Source organism: Alosa pseudoharengus, unplaced genomic scaffold (assembly GCF_046254945.1).
Source record: "Alosa pseudoharengus isolate Yale_2024_CS ecotype anadromous, Long Island Sound unplaced genomic scaffold, YU_APseudo_1.1 YU_APseudo_1.1_scf_6, whole genome shotgun sequence".
Taxonomy (NCBI): Eukaryota; Metazoa; Chordata; class Actinopteri; order Clupeiformes; family Clupeidae; genus Alosa; species Alosa pseudoharengus.
This window is the reverse complement of record NW_027468848.1, coordinates 42,129,711-42,144,296: the sequence shown is the minus strand read 5'-3', so window position 1 is coordinate 42,144,296 and position 14,586 is coordinate 42,129,711. Positions and strand designations below refer to the sequence as shown.

Here is a 14,586-nt window from a genome sequence, read left to right as displayed (position 1 = left end):
TAATCTCGTTATCACCAAACGAGTGCGTAGCAAAGGGCCTGATGGCTACAGAACTTTGCGCAAGCCAAAGAGCATGGAGGACTACAACCGCTTCATGGGAGGGGTAGATCGCGGAGACCAGCTATGCTCCTATTACAGCTACCAACACTGTGCAATGAAGTGGTACCATCGGTTGTTCCATCATATCCGAGAGGTCGCACTTGTGAATGCCTACATCTTGCACAAAGAAAGTGGCAATACAATAATGCAGTCGGCTGGATTCCGCGAGCTTGTGGTGAAGGGGCTACTGGGGCAAATTGAGCTCACTCCACCTCCCAGGCCAATCAGCACACCGTTAGTGCCCGTGCGTCTCACTGGTCGGCATTTTCTCGGACAACACGAGAAATCGCGTCCGGACTGCAACGTCTGTTCCACGCGGAAGCGCAGTCCAGATGACGTACGAAGAGGGAGGAAGCAGACACCTTTCTTCTGCAAGACCTGTCCAGACTACCCTGCACTGTGCCCCACTGACTGCTTTGAGATGTACCATACAAAGCTTGTGTACAAACACTGGTGAGATGTTGTTTGCTTATTATAGTAGGCTATCTAGTATGCGTATCTGCTAGTATCTGGTAAATTACATTAATTTTAATATGCACATGTTGATATGCATTTTCCTTGTTTCATACAACGTAATAATTACTACTATTGATTATATAAAAGTTATTTATGCACGTTAAATTACACTGCTAATAACTATAAATGTAGACATTTGCCAAAATGTTCCATTTTGTTTGAATTTTCTTCTCTAAATATAGTTTTTTTTTTCTTTTACAGAATCCTCCATCTCAGGCATCCACCACTACCAGCCTAGGTCGTCTAGGAGCACTTTCAATCAGTTAAATCAGCCGTTCTTACAATCAGTTCAAAGGATCAGTTCTTTCAATCAGTTCAAATGATCAGTTCTTTCAATCAGTTCAAATGATCAGTTCTTTCAATCAGTTCAAATGATTAGTTCTTCCAATCAGTTAATGTTCATTTTTAGAAATCTATACAAAACTTGAACTGATATTTACTGTTTGTTTGTTCAAATCTCTACCAGTGTGGAGGTTTTACTGTTCATTTTTAGAAATCTATACAAAACTTTTTTTAATTTTTTTTTATTAAATATGTTTATTGAAGGAAACGTTTATACAGGGAATATACAGGATAACAATACAAGAGATTTCCCTCAGGATTTTCTGACAGAAATTCAGCAACAAAACAGCAAAAACCCACAAAGCCTATACCCCCCCCCCACCCCTCAAACAAAACAAAAAAAAAGAGAAAAGAAAAGCCAGCTAGACAGAAAAAAGTAATAATGACAGTCAACATAGTGCACAAGACATATTCAGGAAAAAGAAAGATAGAAAGCCGCACACTCAAGTGCTAGGGGTGTCACCCTGGGCATTATTAGTTTCACACGCTTCTGACCATTTGTCCAGCAGAGGCTGCCATATTCTTTGGAAGATCCTTTCTTTGTACGACATCGTATAGCGGAGTCTTTCCATGTGAAGTACATTGCCTAACTCTCTAAGCCACTGCTGGAAAAGAGGGCTGGTGTCTGACTTCCACTGTTGCAAAATGAGGCGCCTGGCCAACAGAGTACATAGAGACATGGCTTGCCCCTCATAGTTTGTGATGTTGGGATTATAAACAACTGAACCAAAGATGGCAAGGAGAGGGTCAGGTGCAATAGTTTTGTGAAGTGCCTTTGAAATGTAGTCGAATATAAGATACCAGAAAAGAGTTAACTTAGAACAATACCAAAAATGATGTGTAAGAGTCCCTGTTTGTTGTTTACACTTATTACATAAGGGGGAAATGTTAGGGTATATGGCATGGAGCCTGGCTTTAGAGTAATGGAGCCTGTGGACTACTTTAAACTGTATTAAGGAATGTCTGGAGTTTATAGAGGTGCTATGAACTCTATCCAGAATTCCCTCCCAAACCGTTCCTGAAATCTCCATATTAAGTTCCTGCTCCCAATCATTCTTCAACTTATCAGTGGACACTCCTTCATGGGCCAATAGGATACCATACAGGGAGGAAACTGTGCCTCTGCTTCCTAGTACAAGACGTCTAAGACTGTCAAATGTGTTGTGTTTGGGCGTGTGTTCGTATTGTGGTATATGAGTCCTGATATAATGCCTGATCTGGAGGAACCTGAATAAGTGTGTGGACGGTAAGTCATATGTCTGTTGGAGATTTTGAAATGACATTAGGTTTCCTTCAAGGTACAGGTACTGTATGAACAAAATGTTTTTGGCTTTCCAGATGGAAAAGGCTGGATCCATCAAAGCAGGGGGGAAAGCATGATTGTGACAGATTGGACTGTCTATGTAGACTAAGGGCAAATCAAGAAAAGATTTAATTTGTTTCCAAATTCTTAAGGAGTGAAGTATAATTGGATTTTTTATATAGAGAGGTGTCTTTATTTTTGCAGGGTTATTAAGGAGTGCTGGGAGGGAGGTGGCACCACATGCAGATATTTCTATCTGAAGCCAAGAGGGCACATCTTCTTGATTGTAGTGGGCTGTCGGGAAACCTTTACGCCAGTGAAGTATTGCATTCAAATTGGCGGCCCAGTAGTAAAGCTTAAAGTAAGGTAAACCAAAGCCTCCCTCCGCTCTACACTTAAACAGGTGTTTTTTGGATATTCTGGCTAGCTTATTGTTCCATGGAAAGGAGGATATGATAGAGTCCAGCTTTTTGAAGTAATAGAGGGGAATAAAGACAGGGATACTCTGGAAAATGTATAAAAATCTAGGAAGGACAACCATTTTTATAGCGTTGATGCGACCGACCATAGAAATGGGCAGTGTGTTCCAAAATTGAATATTCTGTTTCAATTGTTGTATTTTGGATTCCCAGTTACTGTTGAGGAGTTTTCCATGCTCCCGCGTCGCAATGATACCCAACGTTTTGAATTGGTCTCTTGCTAATTTAAATGGAGCGGTGCCCAGAAAGTTTAAGTCCACTCCATCAGATATGGGCATTAGCTCACTCTTTCCCCAATTGATCTTATAGCCAGAAAAACTGCCAAAGGTGTCAATAGTCTGCAATAATGGTGGAATGGATGTTTTGGGGTAGGGAATAGTGTGATGTCGTCTGCAAAAAGGGATATCTTATTCTCTATGCCATGAAGTTTGATTGGGACTATCTCCTGGTTCAATCTAATTTGACTGGCTAGGGCTTCAATGGCTAGGTTGAATATATAGGGTGAACACGAACATCCCTGGCGGACGCCCCTGTGAAGACGGAATGGTTGGGAGAGGTCACCATTAGTAAGTATTGAGGCTTGGGGGTGAGCATAGATAATTTCTATCCATTTAATAAAGTCTGGACCAAAGCCAAAGTATTTCAGGGAAGTCAGCATGTAACTCCATTCAATATAATCAAAAGCCTTTTTCGGCATCTAATGCAATTACCACTGATTCCTCCTTTTGTTTATGGTATATAATGTTGAATAGACGACGTAGGTTGAAATATATATGTCTACCTGGGTCCTGAGTCTGTTGGCCAACACTTTGCTGAGTATTTTTGTTTCCATCTGGAGGAGAGATATGGGACGATATGATGGCATTTCCAAAGGATCCCTGTCCTTTTTAAGGATCAGAGCAATGTTTGCACTGTACAGTGAGGGAGGTAGTTCTGTGGTCTCCTTAGAATGAGTGAACATGCGCAGTAACAGAGGGGCCAGATTAGATGAGTATCTCTTGTAGAATTCAATGGTGAACCCATCGGGGCCGGGGGCTTTATTGTTAGGAAATTGAGAAATAGCGGTTTGGATCTCCTCCAGGGTTATGGCAGCATCCATCGCTTTGGCCGCTGTTTCGTCTAATGTGGGGAGTTGGCTATTGTCTAGGAAGTCGTTCATTTTCTGAGAATCAGTAGCATTGACTCCAGACTGGTACATGTCCTCATAAAATGAAGCAAATGCCTTGTTTATCTTGATTGGATCTGTTGTGACGTAACCTTGATGGTCTCTTATTTTATGAATAGCGCGTGTAGCCTGCGAGTGTCGCAACTGCCTTGCAAGGAGTCTGTGAGGCTTGTCCCCCAGCTCAAAGTAATTTTGTCGTGTTTTTACAAGTAATTGGCCAACTCTTTGCGAAAGGATAGTGTTATATTCATATTTTAAGTTGGTAATTGTTTCAAGAGTGGCATCATTGGGGTTATTTTTATATACATCTTCTTGAAGAGAAAGCTCATGTTCTATGTCTTTGAGTCTACTGCCTTCCATTCTCCTTTTACTGGAAACATAGGCTATGACATGTCCCCTGATGACAGCCTTTAGCGTTTCCCACAGAATGGAATCGTTGACATCGCCTGTATCATTGTCTGTGATGAAGTGAGAAATCTGTTCTTGTAGGATGTTGGTGAACTGCTCATCTGAAAAGAGCGTGGGGTCAAGGCGCCACTGATTGCGTCTAGCTCTAACCTCCCCAATTTTTAGTACCATGGCCAAAGGGGCATGGTCTGATATCATAATGGGTTGGTATGTTACTGAGTCCACTAATGCTAACAGTTTAGAGTCCATTAAGAAATAGTCAATGCGGGAGTATGACTTATGCACTGGAGAGAAGAAGGAATAGTCCCTTACAGTTGGATGCCTCAGCCTCCATACATCAACTAGATTGAGGTTCTCAATCAAAGTGTTTAGGCGAATACAGGAGTTTGATTTTTGGAGGGAGTTAGAAAACTGTTTATCTAGAAGAGGATCTAACACGCAGTTGAAGTCTCCCCCAATTACAATGTTAGTACTGGAAATGTCTGGAATTGAGTTAAAAACCTTCTGAAAAAAATCAGGGTTGTCAAAATTAGGTGCATACAGGTTGACCAGTGTTATAGGGACAGAATTTAGGGGTCCAGCCACTATTACAAACCTACCGTTGGGATCAGAAATGGTAGTGGATTGAATAAAAGGGACATTTTTCCTAATTAGAATCGCCACCCCCCTTGCTTTAGTTGTGAAATTTGCTTCATATAGTTGGTCTACCCAGCTGACCTTAAGTTTGCCTTTAGCGGTGTGCTTTATGTGTGTTTCCTGAGAGGGACTTCAAATGTGCAAATGCTTTAGCACGTTTCACAATATGACCAAGGCCCCTCACATTCCAACTAACCAACTTATAGCCCCTAGCTTGCACCTGAGTTGCAGAAATGTTATGTGCTATTTTCTAAGTATGTAAAGTAAAGTAAACATGCACTGTCACAGAGGAAGCAAAAGTAACATATATTAGCTGGCAAAGAAAAAGAAAACCCTAAACAATAACCCACCCCCCTCCCATCCCTAGCCAGGAGACTACCCAAAGGGTAACTCCAACTGCTGGAAGGCTCTCATGTCTCGAATTCGCAACCCACCATACTGTAAAGTATGCCCCATAACTTACAGTAAGACTATTAATAAACACCTTAGTAGAAACCAACAAGTTTTAGTTGTAAAACCCCTTCCTACGTTCAGAGAAATGCTTAAGCCATCAGCAAGTCTAAGACCAAAATGTCATTGTAAAGTTAGTTTGTGCAAGGTTAGAATAACCTGGTGACATTTGCATACAAATGAAATTGAAATGGTGGCAAAGTTAACACCCAGTTAAGAGTAGCCTAATCACAATAGTGATAAGGCACATATAGAATAGACTTAAGAATGCCACATCAGGAAAAAAAAAAAAAAAAAAAAAAAACCTTATAGGCACTTGCTTATTAAACAGGTAACTTTGCTGCAAAGCCTACAAAACCTAACCACTGGCCGTTTAAAAGTCAAACTCACGGCACGTAGGACAATCCCCAAATGGGCCACGACTCCCAAAGTCTTAGCTGAGGAACAGCTGAGAACGACTAAAGAGCTCCATCTACTCGTCTGGCTGTGGACGGCGATATGATGACACAAGCTCTCGGGCTTCCAGGGGAGAGAAAAGCCGTTTCTTGCCTTCGTGTTTAAGTGTGACAAAAAGCTTAGCTGGGTAGTGCAGAGCAGGTTTAAGACCCAGATTGTAGAGCTCTTTCATGACGTCCCGGTATTCAGACCGCTTGTTCAACACGTCGGGGCTGTAGACCTCAAAGATGTGTATGGGATCGCCGCGATACAGGAGTCTTCCCCTCATCTTGCGGGATTCGCGAATCACCAGGTCTCGAGTTTGGAACTTGTGAAAGCAGATGACGATTGATCGAGGTTTCTCGCCCGGGCTTGGCTTGGAGGTGAGGGCACGATGGGCACGGTCTAATTCTGGTGTTGAAGTAAGAACTTCTACCAGGAGGCCGGCGAAGAATTCTGTGGGACGGGCGCCCTCGATAGACTCAGGTAGGCCGATAATACGTATGTTATTCCTCCTGCTTCGTCCCTCCAAGACCTTAGCTTGTAACTTAGCATTCTCATTGGCTAGCACTGAGCAGCTAGTCTCCAAAGCCCCGATACTCTCGCTGATTGCATTGGCATTAGACTCGAGGGAAAGCACCCGTCTTTCCTGGTCCTCTACCTTCGATTGAATTGTGACCAATTTTGACTCAAGGGTTGAAAACGCAGATTTGAAGTCGGTCGAAAGGGCTGCTCTGTGCTCCTCAAGCATGGCAGCTATGGCCTCCATATCCACGCGGCCAGCAGCTGTGTCATTTTTGGCAGCGATTTCATCCTTTTTCGTACCTCTGCTGGGTTTTGTGGCCATCTTCTCATTGAGGTCGATCAGTAGGGGGTTAACAGTTATTGGTGTTTATTCGCCGGTGTGAATAAAAAGGAGCTGAGAACTAGAATTTATATAGTAGGTGGGAGCGTGAAGTAAGTGTGGCTACTCCATGCTCGCGCAGACCGGAACTGAAATCTATACAAAACTTGAACTGATATTTATTGTTTGCTCAAATCTCTACCAGTATGGAGGTTTTACTGTTCGTTTTTAGAAATCTATACAAAACTTGAACTGACATTTATTGTTTGTTTGTTCAAATCCCTACCAGTGCAGATGTTTCAAATCTATATTGGAATTCTTTTTTCACTATTGGGAGGTGTAGGCTAACGAAGTCGGCCACTTTGAAGCGCTTGTGCTAAGCTAGGCTAGCGGTGGGAGTAACTAGACGCACAGAGATGAGAAGGGTATGCATCCATCGACCTATCAAACTCTGGGGAATACCGTGAATAAGCTAAAGTCCCAAAAAGTCAGCGTGTCCCTTTGAGGCACTGAACCCTCGACAACTGGTTAGAGATAGAAAGGGGGGATATACAGCATATACCAGCGGTTCTCAAATGGGGGTACGTGAGATTTTAAAATATACATATATTTAAAAAGTAGAATCCATGCAAAAATACTTTAAAAACAATTATTTAATAAATATTTCAGGAAAATATAAGTTCATAAAATGAATTTTATATTTCAGTAGGCTATTCAATTTCATTGTTTCATTGATGGTTCGACCCAACCTGTCACATGCCACCATCACGTGTCAATCACTGTCATAATTAATAAATTAGTCACTGATGGCACAGTGCTCTGTTTTAAGTCTTTTTTTCTCAAGTAAAAATGCTTTGCACTGGTTAGGGGGTACTTGGCTGAAAAAATATTTCACAGGGGGTACATCACTGAAAAAAGGTTGAGAACCACAATCAAGTGGCTAACAATTAAGAAAGTGCCCAGATTAATAATATAAGATAAGAATTATGCTATGGAATTATGTCAATGATGGCATGTGTACTGCAGGCAAACTGCAGGCAAATATCTGCTATGTACTCACTATTTGGCAACCCATCTTATTAGATTCAGTATTCCAACAGAACACCTTTATTACCTGCTCTTTTGGTGGCTGTAGAAAAAAATGGCCTCCTTGGTGATGAGTTTGTTCGTTCTCCTCATCTCCAGCAGTACTTTGGTCATCCAGTCCTCCACTCGCCCCTCTGCTGGCACAGCCTGCCTCAATGTCATCACCTCTCCTTCTGCTGACACCAATGCCTTCGCCATAGTTTCTCCATTGCTCCCCACATCAAATTGTAGAGATGCAATGTTGTCATACATCTGTGTGTTTGGGTGTGTGATGGAAAAACAGACAGCTCTATTGAAGTTCCACTTTTCAATCTCAAAAAATTTTCACATATTTTGACCCCACAGTAAAGGCAAGTTTGCACATGCATAACATCTTAAGTATGACTGATAAATAGATATACTTTATAGCCACACAACAATGTTGATGGTAATTGTTGTTACAAAAAGAGGTAGCTCACTCCTGTAAAGGAGAAAATGAAATAAACAAATATAAACATTTTCAATTTGGTAGTGTTCCATTCTCCATTCTGAGTCTTGAGTCTGAAGGCTCAGTGTACAAATGGACAGCGAAAATAGCGTGTTTTTCTGACCGCTGAAAGCGACAGAAAATTCTTGCTATTTTGCATGGAACTTACTAAGCTTTCACTTCATTACGTAAACAGCGCTCCCCACCACCAATCATCACCCTCAAAAACAATTTGCGGTGCCCTTAGCTGAACAGTTTAATTTAACCACAAGTGCAGCTGAATGGAGTTAACTGATGGCAACATTAAAAAGAATCAAAAGTTTAGCGATCATACATGATAATAAGATGTCAACAAGCAGCGGTGACAAATCCTGCTGAGAGAGAGAGAGAGGCACCCGCAAAGTGGTTCTGCGCGCGTGTGTCTCTGCATGGGGCTACGTTCAATTGAAGTCAGAGTTGGTCCGTCCAGTCAATAGTCCCACATTCAGGCCGCTCCATTATTAAATTAACGTTATCAGACAGCGCTGTAAAATGTGTGCGGGAATTTCTCACATTATGATGGCTAGAGTTGCGGGACTTAATAAATTATACGCAATACCCGCAATCCCGCGCTGAAATTTAGGCCCTGGTTTTAAATGCATCTTTTTTTCTCTCGCTCTCTCTGAGGTGGCCTGCCAAGCATTTGCTCTGCTGCCAGCTTGTGCCTATATATCGTCCAAAATGCTTGATTGCATTGCATTCTCCACATTTTTAGCAAAATTTTCATGTACCACATCAGCATTTTTTTTGTTCAGTGAATCTTTTGTAAATTGCTTTACAATTAGCGTCGGGCCCTCATTGGCAGCCTTCTTTATCGCCTGGCTCGCCTCAGCTGGCAGCTATTCACTTCTTCCTCTGCATGTTCTTTTAAAACATGCATCGTTTTCTCTCTCGTTCTGGGAGGTGGCCTCCGAAAATTTGCTCTGCTGCTGGCTTGTGCCTCCATGTTGCCAAAATGCTTGATTGAACTGCATTCTCTACATTTTTAGCTAAATTTTCATGTACCATATCAGCATTTTTGTTCAGTGAATCTTTTGTAAATTGCTTTACAATTGCCGTCGGGCCCTACAGTAGGCCTACTCTTATCGCCTGGCTTGCCTAAGCTTCGGTCACATACTTTTAAAACCGCATCTTTTTCTCTCTCTCGTGATCATTTAATCTGCTGCCGGCTTGTGACTCCACACCGCTCAAAATGCTTGATTGCATTGTATTCTCCACATTTTAGCTACATTTTGGTGTACCACATCAGCATTTTCTTTCAGTGAATCTTTTGTAGCCTCTCCTTCATCTTCATTAAAAAAAAAATGTTTGGCCTGTACGTGTCCGGTTACATAGTCTCTATCTGTTTTTGGTTTTGGATTTTGTGAAATACATTTCTAAATAATAAATGCAACTTATAGTTCGGTGCTACTTATATATGTTTTTTTCCTGTTCATGACACATTTTTTGACTGATGCGACTTATACTCCGGAGCGACTTACAGTCCGGAAAATACGGTATTTACTGCACGTAGGCTATGACAGACTTAATACCCAAGTTAAGCAGATTGGGAAGTGGATGACACTGAAAGTGAAAGTACGACATTAGAAAGTCAAACAAAAGTTAACATTGCTTTTTATACAGTACCATGAAGAAAAACTGGTGCTCTGAATACTAATTCTGTTGTCTCTGAAAGATTCCATAATTGACGCATCTGACTGCAATTTGGATTACACCTGCTTTTCAAAGGCAATTTTTTTGACCGCAAAACAGATGTGCACTGTTTTCATACGGAATACCTAATCAATCGCTAATAACACTTCTCCCATGTTTTACGCAATTCTCTCACTTTCCACTCAACCTTCCCATAAATGCATAAATGCATAACTAAGAAAAGCGCATTTCCATTCTGTGCTCCAGTTGCAGGCGAAATACGCTTTCATCCACATGTTGTCTCTTTTCTGGTTGCTAGGTTACTATTGTTTTTGTTATTATATAATTGTATGTAATGTTTATGTTTTGATTAGTTTTTTGTAAGTACTCTGTAAGTTTGATAGGTCAAGGTCAATAAGTCATATAGGTTTAGTCAGAGTTTTTTCTTCCGTTTTTTTTTGCGTGTAATTTTCCATCAAGGATTCCCGGGACACTGAAAGACCGGGGTGCACGAAACTTGGTGGGCATGTAGCCCCACAAGGATAGCATGGTACCATTGTTTTTTGTTTTGATCCATCGCCCCCGCCCCCCCCCACTCCGCCGGACTGGACCCCCAAAAGGAGGGTAGGGCGGACAGTTTTCTGCAAATATCTCGAAAATTGTAGGGCCCAGGAGGACCACCTTTTTTTTGGATGTTGGTCTTAAGGGACCATGTCAACCCATCCCATAACCACTCATTTCATGCATAGCGCCACCTAGTTAAAAATGAAAAAGCAAAAATGAGACGTTGTGAACGCAAGTATCTCTGACCTGACATGGTCAAAACTGCACAAAATTGAAAGTGTAGGATCATTATGACACCCTCTGAATGCATGCCAAGTTTCGTGGACTTTCGTTCATGGGGGGCCATACAATAAATTCATTTATGTGTACATTTAGTGACTGTACACCAGCAGAGTTTTCTGTGAATATCTGACCAATTTTTTGCATATGTTTGCCTCCAGGGGCCATGTTAACCCATCCCATATGCACACATACATGCATTAAACAGATACACACACACACACACACATACATACATTCACAGTAATCATACGTATGACACATTCACACACAGTAGACACACACAGGCACACACACAAGCACATGCACGCACGCACAAACACATAAACATAAACACGTACACGCACACAATTCCAGAATTTCTCAGAATTCAAGATGGGGGTGGGGTTGTATAAAATGTATTTGTATAAAATGTATTTTACATGTGAAATCTATAAACTAATCATGTTTTGGTACTTGTTGTCTACAGGGTTCCTAAACATTTTCCATTTCAAAATTCCATTTTTTTTCACTCAAATGTTCAAACTTCTCGTTACATTTTTTTTTTTTTTAAGTATATATTTTTGGGCTTTTATGCCTTTAATGCGACAGGATAGTGGAGAGTGACAGGAAGTGAGTGGGAGAGAGAATGGGGATGGGATCCGGAAAGGAGCATGGGGCGGGAATCGAACCCGGGTCGCCGGCGTACGGTGCAGGTGCCCCTGCCAGTTGCACCACGGCTGGGGCCACGGTACATTTTTCTGACCATATTATAGACATTGTGGGCAGCCTACTGGTTAGCACTTCAGACCTGTAACCGGAGGGCTGCCGGTTCGAACCCCGACCAGTAGGCACGGCTGAAGTGCCCTTGAGCAAGGCACCTAACCCCTCACTGCTCCCCGAGCGCCGCTGTTGATGCAGGCAGCTCACTGCGCCGGGATTAGTGTGTGCTTCACCTCACTGTGTGTACACTGTGTGCTGTGTGTTTCACTAATTCACGGATTGGGATAAATGCAGAGACCAAATTTCCCTCACGGGATCAAAAGAGTATATATACTTATACTTATACATTGTCAATGGAGCGTTCTACTAGCATTGTCAATTTATTATTAACTTGGTAGCCCTTGGATACTTTTTGTTGGGGGAAGTGCTGTGTTGGAAGCTGCACTCACATTTTTAGTTCTCTGTAGATACAGCATAGCCTACATATGTTGGAGACTAGTGCACTGCTGGCAGAGGCCTCAGAAATCACCATAAACAATATTATTTGTTTGCAATAACAGTTTATCAGATAATGCAGTATCCATGTCTTGGTATCTTTTACAAAATCAAAAAAGTCTACCAGTGTTTTAGCCGAAAATAGCAGAGCTACGCAAACATACCAGTGCACAATGGTGTAGGGCACGTGCATAGAGCAGGGGTTCTCAATTTAGTTTTGGTTCCAGGATCCCCTTGTGGGAGAATTGTTTTTTCTGAGGACCCCCATTCAATTGTATGTTGACGATGTGGACTGACAGTTAAGCTACACAACAGTAGGAATGGTTCATTATGACCTGAGTGAAGTGATTAGTACTGTAGATGCAATAGTCTGGAAACACAAATATTTCTCCATACCCTTGTTTCTTTTTTCCATACTTATCCAGACCTGGAAATTACTAAAATCAAATTCCATACTTTTCCAGGTTTTCCATACTGCGTAGGAACCCTGTGTCTAGCAGATACCAGTGAGAATTGAGTGTGCATAATGCAATTCAGTGAGACAGTTAGAATTATATGCCTTTCACCTTTTGTTTTTAGCCAGCAGCCAGACCAGCAGATACCCTGACTTTGCTGAATTACTGAAGCTAAGCAGGCTTAGTTAGTACTTGGATAAGAGACCTCATCTGTGCCTGCAATTAGGGGTCGACCAATTATCGGCCTGGCCGATTATTAGGGCTGATATTTAGCATTTTTATAATAATCGGTATCGGTCATTTTTTCCACCGATAAGCCGATATTGAAATGGATAAAGAATGAAGCGCGCTACTTTGTCTGTAAAGCGTCTCTCACTCCCTGCATTTGCTACTGTGTGGTCAAGAGCATTGTCCCGCCCACTACACCGTCTTGTTAGTTAGCACGAATGCAGCCAATCAGGATCGAAGACTGAACACAGAGAAAGTTTAGGATTCTCACTGAGGCAGACTGTAGACTGGGCTTCAGCTGTACGGAGCTATTTTTTGAAGGTAAGGAAGGTAGCCTACATTGCTGAAGTTGCGATGAATCACAACCATCTACACTGAAGTTACAAAAACACCACTTTGTAAGCTATTGTCTCTTTGATCCGAATCAATATGTAAAGCACCCACTTCCTTCATTTAGCGAATTCCCGATTTATGCACGTTAGTGGTATGCTGTTTACTGGTTAGCCTACAAACTCGAGTTCTCTGCCTCCGCCTCGTCCGTTAATTGTGAATAACGGGATACCTCGGCGGACACAGGGCTGCCAACTCTCACGCATTGGCCGTGAGACACACACATTTGATTAGTTTCACACGCTCACACGCCACACCCCCCGATTTCTCACGCTGAAGTGTCAACCCCGGTCGGTCAAATGCCTGATAGATGAGTTTATCTATAGCCTAGATCTACCTGTTGAGCCACTGATCGACTAGTTATGCTTTCAGAGACGGTGAGAGGGTTCAAGAGCACCTGACTGTGGAATTTTCAAAATGTTCTCTCATTTGCGATGCTATACTACAGCCATCCATTTCCCCCGGCATTTTTTGCCGGCTTCAGGTATGCTTTGAGTATTTATTGAGTATTTTTCACGCTGAAGTGTCAACCTGGTAGGTCAAATACCTGGCAGATGAGGTTCAACTAAACTAAACCTATACATATCATACATCACGTGAACGAGCGGAATCTAAGCTTTCCAATGATATTAGCGCTGTTGCTGTGATAAATGGTACGTGAGAAAATTAACATTGAACTGACATGCAATTTAATCATATTTGCATTTTGCACACAGTGCACACCCATTACTCTCGGTTTAATATCTCACTAACCCTTCACACAACACATGGCAAACCCAATATCACAATAAACAGCAAACCTTACAGAATACGAGGATATAAAGCATGCCTCTGTGCAATAAGTGGTTCCTGAGTAATCCGGTTTTGAAATTGCATTTCTACATAGTCTCATTGGGGCGAAACTATAATGTATTCTAATGTAAACTACAGTATTTGTCAGTACATACATTTTTGTAAATTGCTCAGCCATAGATTATCCCACTATCATGGTTCTTATATTGCCAGGTTCCAGCCAATCCCACTTAGGCCTACACAGATAAATTAATATATTTCTATTGGCATGTTTCCTAGTGACATTAATGCAAAAATATGAAGAACATCAAATAATGAGACACAAATATTTTTCTTCTTGATATAAAGCCTGACATAAGCCATATGCAAACATTCACATCATACGTTCCCAGATATGGATACATCCTGAAAAAGGAAGAGCATGTAGGCTATAGGCTAGATGGCCATTACAATGACCAACATCGTATCTTAAATTAACTAGCTGAATAACACAAGTGACCACTTCTGCATAATTTCATGAAGTGCTGAAATATACACACATTTTTGACCATTTCTGAACTGTGAAATGTAGCATATGTTTTGTGGTTGTGCACTTATTGCAATATCACCATAACTATTCCACCTGTGTGTGCATATAATTCTGAAGTGCAAAATAGTTTAGGCTACAGCACAAATATTTCCATAAAAATAAGCAAGTCTGACCTCTGAAAGTGCACCTGATTGATGCATTTAAAAGTTAAAATATACAAACATTTCTTAAAATTCTTACAAAACACCCTTA

General features: G+C 41.5%; 1 protein-coding gene across 1 annotated transcript in view; it reads right to left on the bottom strand.

Annotated features, from left to right (window-relative positions):
* dnah10 (dynein axonemal heavy chain 10) overlaps positions 1-14,586 on the bottom strand; it is a 394,370-nt gene that overhangs the window by 173,003 nt on the left and 206,781 nt on the right. The window contains exon 29 of the mRNA XM_076271417.1: positions 7,792-8,015. Coding sequence (XP_076127532.1) covers positions 7,792-8,015 — 224 coding nt within the window. The remainder of the gene's footprint in view (positions 1-7,791; positions 8,016-14,586) is intronic.